The sequence below is a fragment of the Thermothelomyces heterothallicus genome, assembly GCF_042370625.1.
Source record: "Thermothelomyces heterothallicus CBS 202.75 unplaced genomic scaffold P884_scaffold_8, whole genome shotgun sequence".
NCBI lineage: Eukaryota > Fungi > Ascomycota > Sordariomycetes > Sordariales > Chaetomiaceae > Thermothelomyces > Thermothelomyces heterothallicus.
The window spans coordinates 45771-60581 of NW_027192569.1; the positions used below are offsets into that span (position 1 = coordinate 45771).

Here is a 14811-nt window from a genome sequence, read left to right on the forward strand (position 1 = left end):
CGGGTGGCCCGCCGATCTATCCTTGCACAAGGGGCGAGCACAGCGGGCACGGCATCATGTGAACTCGGCTCCTTCCTCGCCGAGCTTTGATGGCGCGGCGTGGCGTGGCGCCACGCCATCTCCAAGAGTACCAACCTGGCCGATCGCCTTCGGCCTTCACTCGCCGCGAAGATGTTGAAGGCTTACTTTTTCAAGAGGAGGGGCGGAGAGGAGGGGAACGGCTGATCGTCCTACGACTAATCAATTAACGTTACCCCAAACAAAGGGCCCATGTTGTTCACCAAAGGCATTTCTCTGTCGTCAATGGTAGCTGCTCTGGTGCAGCTACCGCACTTTGAATATCTAGGTTTTGCTTCATCCACTGTCCGAAACGGACAATGCACCTCGACGTTACTCTCAACCAGTCGCTCCAACAAATCAATGGTAACTCCTGGCTCTTTGGGGACCAGATCCTCCTCACCCGGCTGGCCTCGCACCCGCATGACTGCTCGTTTGGGTGGGGGGGAGGTGGGAACATGCGATCACCTTGATTAGGAACCATACGTGCACTATGAGGTCCCAAGTCAGGCCCTGGATAGGTCTTATGGAAGTGTCAACGCTTCACTCTGGGTTGTGCTCCTTTTGTTGTTCAAAAGCATACAATCATTTTTAGGTCGTTGTGTCAACGGGAAGGTAGGGCTTCTCAAGAAGCAGTTTCCTTTCTCGTTTTTTTCTCTCTTTTTTGGCTCGCCCGGTTCCCTAGTTACTGTAGTATGTGCCTGGGTCATGCTGTCAGTCTCAGCCGTGCCATCCGTCGTCATCGTCGACGACTATGACTACTATTAATTAGGAGCAGAAAAACCAGCCAACGTACCATTCGGATACGAGCACTGCCACCACACGGCGCAGTACGGCTCGGCAGCCTCGGGCTCCGGGCCGGCGCCGTTCAGCAGCAGCGCAGCCACGTTGTGCGGGGGCAGGGCGAGCGAGATGTTGCGGTAGGCCGTCCCGTTATCGGTGTGCGTCCACAGGTCGTAGACCGAGTAGAGCCGCCCGGCCCGGATGGCCCAGCTCTCGGTCAGGTTGAACGACATGTGGCGGGGCTCGTCGAGAGTGTTGAGGACCATGAAGACGACGCTGTACGACGAGTTCCCCGTCCAGTACTCGGCCGGGTGGTCCGGGTCCCAGGTATAGTCGGCGTTGTGGCCCCAGCGGAACGGAGCGACGGCCTCGCGGACGTGGGGGTCCTGGTTGATGCGGAGGATGTCCTCGTTGCCGAGGATCTCGATGGTCTCGCGGGAGGCGGAGGCCACATCGGAGCCGATCAGCAGCGGCGACTTGAGGAGCGCCCAGGCGGTGAAGTGCGACTTTGCCTCGTCGTAGCTGAGGTTGCCCGGCGGCGTCCCGATGCCCGTGTTGCCCACCTCGAGCATGTCGAGGTCGTTGCGCCCGTAGAAGCCCGTCACGCCCGCGATGAAGCTCGCCTGGTTGATGATGGTCGACAGCGCCGACCACCACGGCCGGATGTCGCCCCCGATCCGCCACGACTGGCCCAGTCGCCCCGCCCACCGCCACGGCTGCTGCCATCCTCATTCGCAGAGGGCCAGCTGCACCGGCGCCGAGTCCGTCTCCTCGGCCCGCGCCCGGATCGCCCCCCGCCATCCGCTCGTACCGCCCGTACACGTTCTCCTGTGTCACGTTGTCGAAGGGGATGTAGGAATTGTCGTACTTGAGATACTCGAACCCCCACTCGGCAAACGTCTCGAGGTCTTCCCGTACGAGCCCGGATAGCCTCCGCACGTACGGTAGCCCGCGTCGCTGTAGATTCCCGCCCGGAAGCCCAGCTTGGCCAGCGATTCGGTGAAGTTCTTCATGCCATTCGGGAACTTTTCCGGGTCTAAATATGTCAATCAATTGATCAGGTCATGTGTCAGGTCTCTTACGAGTGGAGGGAAGGGGGGAAACATGAAGGAAAAGAGAGAGGTGAAACAAGAGGCTCACAGCCCCATACGAACTGGCTTTCAGTCAGTTATCTTCGACAATCCTGCCATTCTCGTCCCTCTCCTTCAAGGAGTAGCAGTCGTCAAGCATAAAGCACTGAGCAGCCTCCATGTTATCTCTCGAGTCATCATTTCGACTGCTTGTTCTCTCAGCGAATGCACATTGTATCGGGCCTTCAAAAGGCCGCGATCAACTATTGCCTGGGCCTGCTCCAGCAAGACGTCGGCGGTGTAATTACACTGGTACAGGTTCCAAGCTGTTCATCCCGTCAACCAACGTCGGTATGCACGTGTGTACAGGATGGGTAGCGGCAGGGACTCGATAGAGAAAGCGTCATAGGCAGACGTACTGTTGAACCCGAGGGCGGGGAGCTTTCCTACTCCATTATTTATAGCTGCGGTGCAGTTGCATAGAGAAGGAGCCCAAGGGCTGGTTGTGATTTTATTGTTGTTGCCGTCATTTTCCAGAACGATTGGGAGAAGTTCAGTTGACTCGGCCTGAAAGGGGTGAAGAGGGGGGAATAGTTAATAATTGGTATTGAAAGACATATTAAAGTCTGTGATAATGGTTTGTAAATCGGCTGCAGAGGGTCTCATTCCGAACTCTTGGGCAAGAAAGGATCAGTTGTCGGATCAGTCCGCCAGTCCAGAGACGGCCTTGATGGGCTTCAGCGGAGATTTACTTATGTCGACAATGGATTGAATTCAACACGCCGACGAATCCACAAGGCTCAGATCAGTGACGTATTGTTCTCAACTCTCAGTCTTGATGATGTGCTTTTTGCTCAGCTGACCGCCCATCACACACACATCACATCTGGGTCCCTTGTTCGCTCATGCTTGTGCCATTTTTTGACTCGACAACTGGCAGGTCGGGACCCAAAGGACTTAGATATGGGGGGGGAACAAAGGAACATATGCCTAAACAATGTCGTACCGAGCGACAAAGGGGAACAGTGAACAAGAAACTAGAAGTGACTCTCGATCATATTCCTCGCGTCATAGCAGTGACTGTCACATCACTACAACGTACCTGGACATGGAGAATGCGGGAATTAGTTCGCATCGCTTTCAAAGACAATGTAAGTCTCCTAGAATCTTTAATTATACAGTACGTTCTGGTGGTCTTTTACGCATTTGTCGTCTCTTCGATACCGGAGCTGGCAGTTAGTGAATTCCAAAGCTACCTACCTACCTAATTCCACAATGTTACTCACCTTTGAGCATTGAAAGTATTCCCCCTTCGTTTCGGGAGAGTACGGGAATGGACATGGGTCCCTAGGCCGAAAACATCCTTTCAGCTGCAGGTGCCGCAGTGACCTCATAGGAAGAATTAACCCCCTGAAAGAGCGCTCCAGCTCGCTGGAACTGCCCGGGGCGATACTGGGTCGTCGTCAGGCACGGGGCGGCGGGGAGGGTCGGTCCAGATATTCCCGGGTCGGAGGTTCTTCTGCCAAAAGTCAGGATCATAATCATCATCGAGCCAAAAGTCAATCGAGTCCTCCCGCGCTCTCCTGCCGTATGACAGTTCGCTTAGTTGATCTCCCTGAAGAGGCGGAGGCGTGAGGGCAGACGGGTCGTATGGGTAATACGCGGCTTGGCTCACCTCTCGAGCAGACGACTGGTAATACTGCACCGGCGCAGGTAGTGCGACCACGGGCAGTGTGGCGTGATTATAAGCCCGGTGAAATCGGACCGCGTCCGCAGAGCTCTCGAGCTGGGCTTGCTCGGAAGGTTGGCACAGGGCATAATGGCTCCGCTCTTCCATCCACCACCGCGTCGGTCGGGACAGGATCAAACTGGCGGGGTCTTGTATCGCTGGCGCTTTGGTCCAGTTCTTCCACTGCGTTTGGTAGCGGCTCTGGGTACCTACCGCAGGATCGCCGAGGCTGGGTGGAGTGAAGTGTTGGCATTTTGGCCGTCTGAGGAGTTCTTTAAGCTCTTCGGCGGGTGGGTTCGGACTCGGCGATTGCGCCACGGAAGCTTGAGTTTGAGTTAGCTCCTCGCAGCTGCCGTCATCAAATGACACTTTGCTCCAGAGGTCAATAGCTTCGCAGAGGCGAGTGTTCAGATCATCCAAGATGCCACAAGTGGTTTGTAGCTGGCGCGTCTCCTCCTCCATGCTAATGCCGGTGAGCCGTTCCACGTCTACAAAGACATTCGCTTCTTGTAGTGTCTGTACAGCCTCTTCCTGGTGGGCAACTACCTCTTGCTGTCGAGTCAGAGACTGGTACAGACCCTGGATGCGATCAAATAGACGTGCCGCCATATGACGGCCCTGCCCGGTGCGGTACTCGGGCATGTCCCCTCCACGCAACGTTGAATGACTCCTTTCTTTCTTTCTTCTTTTTTTTTTCGCTCTCCCTTTGAGTCTGAAGCAGAGTTACTGGACGAGGTGGTGCAGCGCACAACCACTTGGCGGCCGGTATTTTCTCCGGGACTCTAGAAGAGACTCATGAGTGAGAACCAAGCAGCGATGTGGTTGTGCGTTAGCCTAAGTACAGCTTAGCTTCTGCTAAGCAGATCAAGTATCAGGGGTAGCCATATGACGATATTCTAACTAAGACCTTGTGTTTTTATATGTTGAAGAAATCGCTTTTTGTTCTCGATGTTATCGGATGGACAAAGAAGCTGATGTTATGACAATGTTTGCTTCAAAGAGTTCAATCATGGCAGCGCTTTTGTCTGCTGCTGAGCAGACCTATGTAACAAGGCCCTGTAATAAGTATGGTTGGTAGTGCCTTTTAGAGAGTGAAAGGAAAACGTCATATTATGGGTAGAGAAGTTGTTGTTAATTATTAAATGTTGCTGAGAGAAACATCGCCAAGAGTAGAATGGGAAATCAGGTAATTAGGTACCTTTGCACCGTTACAATCAACAAAGCAAAACACAATACTTTGGCATTTGCCTTATCTATGAAGACGACGGCTACTTGGTTCTTCCGGTATTAGTTGTGTACTGAGGTCAAGTACGAAACCGACCATGCAGCCGGTATGGTCGATAGTTGGTTTCGGAAAGAGAGAGGGGAAAGAGAAAAATGCCCGAGAGAAAGAGCTCGGTCCCAGACACTCAGGCCCCGATTTTAGACCCAGCTGCACCCAAGGGGCTTGCTCTTTCCCAAGTTGGATCAAGTCGATGTATGCTACCTCCCCTCTATCATCATTTCCCACTGCGCGCACTACCTCAACCCTGCCGGACTTTCGGGCGTTCAATGCTCTACATCGAGCAAATCTGAAATTAGGGGCTGACATATATGGCTATTTGTTCTTATTGACCGCTATTTATTCTTCTGTCTGCTGGAGGAACAACCCTTGACTGCGGTGTACTGACAGGATGCGGCTTATGGCTGGGACACCTGTAGTTTGTATGCAAAGCAATCGGCGGTGAGTTAAATGAAGTTGGTAATAGATTTGGTGGGCGTGCCAAGACGCTTTGGATCCCATTGTCGAGTGCGGTACCCAACGCCAGGTCGGATGGCGCAATGGTAGCGTGTGGTCCTCCTACACGGGAGAATCAGACTGAGGTTGTGGGTTCGAGTCCCATTCCGATCGACCTTAGCTTTCTTTTTTCCCACTTTCTCTGAAGTGTTATGCAACAAGTAAGCGAGCCAGGGCCTTGCGATTTGTTCTTGTGAATTACTTGCTCCTTTTGCATTCTCCCGACATAGCAATCCTTGGCTACAATGTGCTGTATCAGAGATGGCCTACACCTTCCATCCGGGATCTTGGGTTCTCGGGTTCTAATTTCAACCCGGTGCGGCAAGCAGGCTGTTTAGCTTGGGGAGAGGAAACAGAACAGAGAAAGGGAGCGCCCGGAGATTTGCCCTTTCAACCCAATATCATTCCATTATAGCAACATGTCCAACATGTCTAACATGTCTATTGGTATCCCATGCTGAAAACCCCGCGTATTCCCAAGCCCCCCAACTCCGAATGGCTATGCAAGAACATGACGCATAACACACACACACACAGCGAGAGAGAGAGATCACAAGTCAACCTGAAACTTTTTAACAAGCCGCGCCCCAAAAATGTAGAAGAGCAGCGGGATTGGCACGAGACCAAGGGAGATAAAGCCGAGCAACGAGTTGCCCCAGCCCATCTTGAGCTCTGTGTACATGTCGATGGCGCAGAGCGGGAGGAGGGCGCCGGCTAGGGAGCGGAGGACGGCCAGAGCGGCCGTGACTGACGCGGCTGCCCGAGGATAGACATCGAGGAGGTAGTTTTGGATGCACATCTAGTTTGGAAGTTAGCCCCGGATTTCCATCCATACGCCCTGTTTTGCTCGCCGCAAAAATGACGACGAAAGAGAACGTACCATGACACCCATGAGGCCAAAGGCAAAGACAACCACGCCGACCATGGGAACAATCCAGTGGACGTGGTTCTGGATCGTCCAGCCGTAGATGAACAGTCCCGAGGGGATGGCGAGGCCGGCGGGCAGGGTAAAGAAGGGAGTGAGCCTGATCTCCGGGCGGTGGCGCTGTCCGTCGCTGAGGTTGTTCTTGACCAACCGGTCAGAGAGGGAGCCAAAGACGTTGATACCCAGGGCCATGCCGATGGCGGAGGGAATGAAGACGAGACCGCTATATCTCGGGGTTAGCGACAAAACAAACTCTTTGGGGGGGGGGCCCGTCTGACTAGAGCGGGGGACAGCAACATACCTCTCTCCCTCTCCAAAGCCGTAGTAGGTAGGGAACACGATGCTGAAAGTGGAGAATAGAAGATACAGGATGCCGTCTGTTTTCACTCTTGTCAGTCGGGGGATTATTCTCTCTAGGAATGCCATTGCTAGGCGGCACAGGGCCGGTGGCCGGTGGACCAGGGTCGAGGTTCCAAAAAGAACCAAAAAAAAAAAAAAAAAAAAAAAAAAAAAAAAAAAAAAAAAAAAAAAAAAAAAAAAAAAAAAAAAAAAAAAAACTCACAAGTGACGGCGACGTAGAGGGACATGAGTGTGACAATGGGGGTGAAGCACAGCAACTTCAGGGGCCGGACGATGGCGTCCTTGAGCTTCTCGGCGGGGGAGGCGAAATTGCCGGCGAGGGCGCTACGCAGGTGCGGGTTGCCCGTCTGCTTGCGCAGGCGCTCGGCCTTGCGCTCCAGGATGACGGGCGCGTAGGACTCCTTGATGGTGAAGAAGGTGAAGACGGTGATGACGCCGGCGAGGATGGCGATGAGCCAGTAGACCCAGCGCCAGCCGGCGGCGCGGATCAGGTAGCCTCCGGCAACGGGGCCGATGCAGGGGCCGAGCAGGGGGCCCAGGGCCCAGGCGGCCATGGCCCTCCCGCGCATCTCGACGGGCATCATGTCGGCGATGCTACCGCTGCCGATGGTGATGGGGACGGACCCGGCGACGCCCATGAGGAAGCGGAAGGCCATGAGCATGCCGATGTTCTTGCTCAGGGCCGTGCAGACGGTGAAGATGGTGAAGAGCAGGTTGCCGACGTTGTAGAGCAGCGAGCGGCCGTACATCTCGCTCAGCGGGGCGATGACCAGGGGCCCGAAGGCGAAGCCGAGGATGTAGATGGTCATGATGAAGGTCGCCGTGATGCTCGACGTCTCGTGGAACTCGTTGAGAATCCGCGGGATGCCGGGGGCGAACATGGACGAGCCAAGGGGTCTGAACAAGGGGGGCAGCGGGGTCGTTCGGTCAGCGCCATCGTGCCTCCTCCTCCCTTAAGGGAGAAAAAAAAAAAAGAGAGAGTCTGGTGTAGGTGTAGATGTGAATGGGAGTACGAAGGGATGTTGACACCATGGCAACACGAACAAAAACTTACGTGATGATGGTCAAGATGGCCATCACGGCAATGTTGGTCCATTTCTTGCGCATGGTCCAGTTCATCGGGTTCATGGGATCGTCGGGACCATCCCACGTGACGATATTGGGGTCCTTGTCCTGCTCCGAGTCCGCCCCTCCTTTCTCGCCGGCGCCGTCGCTGTCGCCTCTGGCGGCGGCCGAGTCGGACTCGGGCAGCACGGTGGCCGCTTCCGTGTCCGAGTTGGGCTCGTAGGCGCCCTTCTCCAGGTCGAGATCGGACGGCTTGGCGCTCTCGGTGCCTGCCGTCGGCGTCGTTGAGGGGTCAGCCATGGCGGTGGGCTGGGGGACTCCAGGGATCTGGGAGCGGCTTTCTTGGCTGCGGGAAGATCAGATGCTCCCGAGGCGCGGCGCGAGGTGCAAAAGCCCTTTTCTAGTATGCATATTTGTAGTGTAATCCGTACACTACATTTATAGCCTCGGCGCGGAGAGCGAACAACTCCCCGAGCCCCCGGCCCAACCATGCTTCCTCGGGCTTGGCAGCATGGAAAGCGAGGAGGAACATTCCATCAACCGACCCCTGACAGAACAAAACAGCGGTCCGGTCGACGGCGCCACCCGAGGCCAAGCCCCGGATACCTGCACCCGGCAACCCATGTACCGTATGTACACTAGTGTACTCCGTTGTTCTGTTCTCGTTTCTTTTTACATCTTGTTTTTCTATTACTATTTTGCGAAAAAGCCCTGCGAATGCCCGTGATTTATCCTGACGCTACCTCCCGCATCCATGAACCGCACATACGTTGGCATGGCCGGCAATCGGCGTCACCTAGAAGGCCCGAAATCCGCTCTTGCACAAGTCGTGCATAACCTGCTCCGGGTGCATGCGGTTCCGATGCATTCTGGGGTCTCTCCCTCTGCAGCAAGGTACCTTTTTTACTTGTAACTAGTTAATCTGCACACACAAACTCACAAGCACACACCCACACACCCACACATCCACATACCCACACACCCACAAGGGAAGGTGCACCGGAATTCAGGATGACCTGGTTCCGTTTTTTGTTACGCGAAATTTCCCGCCCTACCAAGCTGCTGGGGGTCCAATCAGCGCAACTTCATGCGGCCGACCTCCCACGTTGGGATGGCGGAGTCCTGAAATGGTCTGTTGCGAGACCGAAAGCCAAACGGCAGCAAGGAGCCAATCACAGCAATATCCTACCCCCAGGCTCGCTTTCGCTTTTGTGTCTGAAAGAACCTTCCAAGTTCTCCACTGCCGAACAAAGCCAACAATGCAGCACTATCGACTCGGTGCAATACACTACACCCAAACTTGGCACCGCGGCTTACTCCGTACACTACCGATGATGAGCGAGGCCATCGCTCACTAGCATCCGCGCGAGTAATTCCGTTTTCCTGGCCGGACGGCCTGACCGAGACAGATAGCGGTCAATTTCCGATGCATGCAAGGGCGCGTAGAAAACTAGTTGAAAATGTCCAGAGTGGTAGTTATAGTTATTTACATTTTGCCGTTTCTCCTATTAAGCGCGAGACCCGGTCGGTACTCCGTATCGGGCGATGGAAGCTAAACCGGGGCGACACGGCTTCGTTCGATGTCGCAGTCGCACCCAGCAAACAACCTACGCCACTTTTTGGACCCTCCAGTCCCGGGTGTCCAGCCCCTAAGAGCGGCGGATGGGGGGTAACGACGACCGAGCAGGAGGGGACAAGCAAAAAAGCAACAGGGGCGAAGAGAGAGGAAAAAGAAATGAGAACCAAGGTCTACCTGCCGGGAACATCGACCAGCTAACCGCTTGTGTCCCCGGGCCTCCCTAGTGTACTGTACTATTACAGTACACTAGGTGGGTGGGCCGCCTGAGGAGCTCCCCCACCAGCGGAGGGGTACATGTACACTAGTCCCAGGCTGCGTCGGATCCGGGGGAGGGCACTCCACACCGCCCCCCCCCATGCTCCGCCAGAGTCCGCCGACCGCCCTCTCCTCCGGAACAAACACCGCCGTGTTGACGCACATGCGACACCGGCGCTCCGAGAACAGCCTCGCATTCACCCGGCCTCCTTGCTGGCCGAGAAGGTCCCGCACCCGGCCGCCCGCGGCAGGTCGTAGCACTCTTCTTCTTCTTCTTCTTCCGCCGTCGCCGGCGGCTCTTCCAACGCCAGGCGGAACACGACGCTGCCGCAGCAGGCCGAAGGGCCCGGGACGCCCGAGAACAGGGTCGCGGTGACGGGGATCTCGGGCAGGCCGAGCGTCGGGTTGCCCGTCGGGTTGCCGTTGATCGTTCCCTGGGCCGGCGTGTCCTCGATGATGCCGACGCTCGCGGGAAGGTTCTCGAGCGGCAAGGGCGAAGGTCGTGGTGGGCCCGTGGTACGGGCTGGTAAGCAGCAGCAGCAGCAGCAGCAGCAGCAGGAGCAGGAGTAGGAAAGACGTGTTACGGCGTTGGCAGCACACTGCTGCGAGATGCTGGGGGTGGGCGGTTTATCTCGTCCGGCCCTCCCTTCTTCTTGTGTGGTTCCTCCCCTCTAACACTGGTTATGATCTGTCCAAGGGAGTGCGGACCGAAGGGAACGCGAATACTTTAGTTGGTCGTATTTCTCGGCGGTATATACGGATTACATACAGTAAGTGGTCACAAGTCCGGGACCGCCCCCACATTTCCTAGCCACCTACATTTTTACCACCAGACTTTAATACAGGATATCTCAACAACCACAAATTATATAGAAAAACTATTTACATTAGATAGTAGCCCTGGTTCTAAGCTTTAATATTTTGTATACCACCCCCTAGCTTTTTTGACTACGGTCAGCCGACGTAGCATTCCCTAGATTAGCCTATCAATTAGCCCCTGCTTAATAGCCTACCACGCCTCCCGTAGGCACTTGGTAAACTCTTTAATATCTACCCTGTTCTGCCTCAAATTCTATAGATCTGGGAATATCGTATATAGCCTCCGTTTAAGAGCTACCTATATATGTTTAATAGGGTTTAAATTAGGGCTATATACGGGCTATTTAATCTAGGAAATCTTCCGCGCCAGGAGCTACTATTTGGTCGATTCGGATATATAGATAGGAGTGTTATCCTATCAAAAATGCCAGGTCTTATTATAATAAGGTAGAAGGCCCTCTTCTAGAGCCCTCTGGTATGATTAGGCTATATAGCCATAGTATAGAGTACTTAGATCCCTCTCTATAATGATAAGCTCACTCTAACCACCTACCTATATTACCTCCTATATTATAATAGTAATATTTGCCTATATATAGTTCTTCAAGTTGATAAATCGGTAGTTATACTTCTTAGAAGAAAAACGGAATACCTAGGTAATCGGATTTAAAGTGTTATTCTAATAGGAACACTTATTAGAAAAGATAGTCTAAGATCATTAGAAAGATCTAATAGAATAAGTATATTATATTGGACTTACCTATATTAGTTTATCCGTTTTTCTAAGCTAATCGTATATAAAGTTATACCGATCTTTCGCTACCTCCTTTAACAAGGGAATCCTCCTTTTGGTACGCCATTTCCGTAGATAATAGGCTCGGAGGTATTGTCAGATAGTTAAAGGTAATACTCTCTTCCTAATCACGTTGATCAGAGCCTTCTGTGCTATACGTCGGTTTTTCTTAACCATCAAAAGGATATACCGTTTTTCTAAACGCGAAAGAACCTCTAGACGGCCACTTCGAGGTCGGGACTTAAAAGTGTAGTAAGATTTCTATAGTTTAATTACGTGGTGGATGGCATGTCAGGATACGCCGAAGAGGGTTACCAGGGATCGCTCGCTTTGGCTAGTCGCTATAAGACTATAAATAACCATTCGAATATATAGGCTTAATTCCTGGTTTGGCTGGTGGTTTGCCATCAATTTGCGTATAAAATCGTGTAGATTGAGGGCCATCTTGTTGAATTGTAGGATGTAGAAGAAAAGGTAGGATACGCGTAGGTGTCGCGAAACGCGTTTAAGTGGGTGGGGTGGTCCGGGATTTTTGACCCCTGATTGTACAGGGGTTCCCGGGCTGAAGCTTATCGGCATCATTACGGCGCGGCGCGGAAAACACTGCGACCGACAACTTACAACGCCGAAAATGTCCGACCCAACAACAACAACAACAACACGTTGCGTGACACGGGACCGGTGGTATTGTACAGCGATTGGTGGCTAGCGTCTGAAACCTGGTCGTCCCTCTTCTCCCCCCCCCCCCCCCAAAATTCTCCCTTCCGCTCTCTCTTCCTTCATCGCGTTTCCCCCGTCCTCGGTGGAGTACCCAGTGTCATGCATGGCGGATATGTGGAGAGGTAAGTGGTGAAGATATCTGGGTTTACGACCAAAGCAGGGGGTCTGTCATGCCAGCATTCCGCCTTCTTGACGTCGTGCGTGGGGGACGTCATGGGTTTGCCTGCTGGCATGACATCAGGCCATTCTCATGCCATCGGGAAGGGAGAGAAGTAAATACCTTGGGGCTTGTGGGCAGGACTTACCTTGAACGCTGAACAGAAGCAAGCACTCAAGGATGAACAGCTTTCCGGGTGTAAGACCTTGGAGGACAAAGCCAGGTCAAGGGAGATTTATCATTTATTTGCTTTAGTTTCACGGCAAGCCAACCTCAAGAGGTCGAGTGTATATATGCTGGGATGCATAGTCTCCGATTACGCCAACGTCTCTTTGTCTATGATGCCCCCCGGGGGGGGGGGGGGTATAAGCCAACTTTCCCATCCTCTAGCCATCCCTACCTTGGTGTCCTTTCCCCCCTTGTAACAAACAGATATGCCGACTCCCTGTTCCTCTTAACGTCAAAACCCATTGGAAAAAAAAAAAAAGAATGCACACAACATGCCATCGTCACCTTCGAGCTACCTTGGAAGGCGCCCAATCGGCCAACCACCCTCTCGCCTTGGCTAGATTCCCTCCCTCGGCTTCCATCGCCGCGATGCACCACTCCAGCTCCCACACGCCCTCGGCAGCCAGCATCTCCGCCGTCTTCCTCCTCCGCTGCGAGGCCTCGTCGACGCAAAAGTACACCGGCTTTCCGCGGTCGCCGATCTGCTCCAGCAGCGGCTTGACCAGGGGCAACGCGGCGGCCGCGCTGCTGCCGAGCTTCTCCAGGCCCTGGTTGGCCCGCCCCGTCTTGCACCACTCGTTGGCGCACCACTTCTTGCCGCACCCGGTCATGAGCTGCGTGAGGTAGCGCCTCTCGATGCGCCGCCGCAGCGCCTTGCCCTCCGGGTCGTGCATGTTGACGTACAGCGGGGCGAAGCACAGGCTGCACAGGCCCAGGTCGTTCCCGGGGCCCTGGCCCATGCGCGTGCCGCCGTTGATCTGGCCGCGGGGGCCGATGCCGTGCAGCGTCCGGCCGCAGAGGCCGTTGCGGCAGACGGCCGGCTTGGGCCGCGTCGCCTTGTCCAGCTCGTGGTTGGCCGCGTGCGCGGCCATGTCCCGCAGCCGGATGATGGCGCCGCAGAGGTGGCAATCGGTGGTGCGCGCGCCGTCGGCGCGCTCGTGGGCCGTCAGGCCGGAGATGACCGTCTCGGCTTCCGAGGACGGATCGAGCGGGTCGCCTTCCTGGGGCACCTCCAGGCGACAGAACTGGCAGAGGATGAGCTTCCCCGGGCAGACGGTCGTCCGGTGGCGGGCGAGCTCGGGGAGGGAGGGGAACGTAAAGGGCGTCGAGGGCCCGCACCGGGGACAAGTGTGTTGGGCGTGTTGTATGTAGTCGTGTTTGGCCTTGCTTTCGGCCGTGGAGCCATACGCGTCCGCGTGCGTGGGGCAATGCCAGTGGTTCGCCCACTCCTCGGACCGCTTCTGGAAGACATTCCGACACTGCGGGCAAACGACGTTGTTCCTAAGGCAGAAGTTCTCATGAAGCACCATGGTCCGCTTCGGGATCATTTGCAAGCAGTTCTTGCACTGCTCCTCGTCCGCGGTTGCGGCGGGCGAGGCAGGAGCATCTACCGGAGGAGCCGCAGAGCCGTTCATGTCAGCCACCCTTGCGCGAAGGGTGTACCGGCGTGGCGGCTCACTTGCACGGCCTGTTCCCGGCAAGGAGAATCCGTGAACGGAGATCAAGAGACTCTCGGCGCCATCCAGCTCCGCATTCGTCGGCTGGATCCGGATCTGCTTCAACCCATCCTTTGGCGAGGAGAAATCGCCAAATATGTGCTCGCTGTCCCGCGGTACCGCGCGTTGCCGGTTGGTCTTGGGGGTCACGTAGAGGTCAACCTCGCGGTCATCCTGTATCGATAATTCGATGGCGATGGCACGAGTCCTGTCCCAGGAGGGCAGCTCGTAATCGACATACTCTCCAGGGAGGACTTGGCCCTCGACGTCCTTCCAAATATCAATTACATGCCCAGTCGAGCTCCCTGCTGCGGTTCCCGGTGCGCGTTGTGCTTTGGCGGCGATCCTCCGGAGTGTCTCCCTCGCCTGCTCTTCGTTGAGGGGCTCAATGTCCACCTCGAGGTCGATATCAACCACGCAGATACCGTCTCCTTCGGGTTGCAGCTTGTCTGCCAAAAACCGGAATTCCTCCCCTTTTACCCCGTGGATTGACAGCATGGAGCCCCGTGTCAAGGTCGTAAAATCCTTGCGGAGCTGCCTCTCCAAGAGAGCCTTCCAGTCGTCAGGGTCGTAGCCGGCCTCCAAAGGTCGCAGGCGCACATATGTACCCTTGGGCAGCTGCTTCGCTCTCACGGTAATAATCTGTGGTCGGTCATTGTCGGATTGCCCGGCGTCATCGCTTGTGGTAAGGTCCACCAACCCATTCTCGCCTTGCGAGGCGTCTGGAAAATCGGATTGTTGTATCCCCAGCGCCTCGAGAAGATGTGGGCTGAGAGCGACCTCTCCTTCGCTCGACGAGAACTCGCGTATCCCGGCATAGACGGTATTTCCGTTCTTCTGGTTGACCAGCTGAAACATGAGCGGATGGGGTAGTTGTTGGTAGGTGTCGCGGAATTGGGAACGCTCTCGTCTCGCGTCGGCGACCGAGTACGGGTTGAAAGGATCGAACGCTGTAAAGGCGTGTGATGTTGAAGGACCGGTTGTGGTCGACGCTGCGA

At 55.0% G+C, this 14811-nt stretch overlaps 4 protein-coding genes and 1 non-coding gene across 5 annotated transcripts; 1 reads left to right on the top strand and 4 right to left on the bottom strand.

The window, feature by feature from the left end:
• Positions 1-777: 777 nt before the first annotated feature.
• Positions 778-2780, bottom strand: P884DRAFT_323134 (glycoside hydrolase family 27 protein; the record flags this gene model as incomplete). The annotated part of the gene is made up of 8 exons (XM_069445437.1): positions 778-815; positions 854-1559; positions 1663-1748; positions 1784-1865; positions 2020-2076; positions 2142-2236; positions 2330-2374; positions 2738-2780. The coding sequence occupies 8 exons, from the start codon at positions 2778-2780 to the stop codon at positions 778-780; spliced, it is 1152 nt and encodes a 383-aa protein (XP_069298369.1).
• Positions 2781-3166: 386 nt separating this feature from the next.
• P884DRAFT_276757 (uncharacterized protein) lies at positions 3167-4281 on the bottom strand (the record flags this gene model as incomplete). Its single annotated transcript, XM_069442994.1, has 4 exons — positions 3167-3273; positions 3318-3429; positions 3586-4127; positions 4218-4281. The coding sequence occupies 4 exons, from the start codon at positions 4279-4281 to the stop codon at positions 3167-3169; spliced, it is 825 nt and encodes a 274-aa protein (XP_069298370.1).
• A 1165-nt stretch (positions 4282-5446) lies between these two features.
• On the top strand, positions 5447-5530 carry P884DRAFT_t63. The gene has a single exon. It is a non-coding gene; the product is annotated as a tRNA-Arg (tRNA).
• A 436-nt stretch (positions 5531-5966) lies between these two features.
• On the bottom strand, positions 5967-8066 carry P884DRAFT_276758 (general substrate transporter; the record flags this gene model as incomplete). Its single annotated transcript, XM_069442995.1, has 5 exons — positions 5967-6215; positions 6297-6564; positions 6643-6718; positions 6904-7598; positions 7756-8066. The coding sequence occupies 5 exons, from the start codon at positions 8064-8066 to the stop codon at positions 5967-5969; spliced, it is 1599 nt and encodes a 532-aa protein (XP_069298371.1).
• A 3242-nt stretch (positions 8067-11308) lies between these two features.
• P884DRAFT_276759 (uncharacterized protein) lies at positions 11309-11656 on the bottom strand (the record flags this gene model as incomplete). The annotated part of the gene is made up of 2 exons (XM_069442996.1): positions 11309-11473; positions 11513-11656. 2 exons carry the CDS (start codon positions 11654-11656, stop codon positions 11309-11311), a joined length of 309 nt encoding a protein of 102 aa, XP_069298372.1.
• Between the last annotated feature and the right edge of the window lie 3155 nt (positions 11657-14811).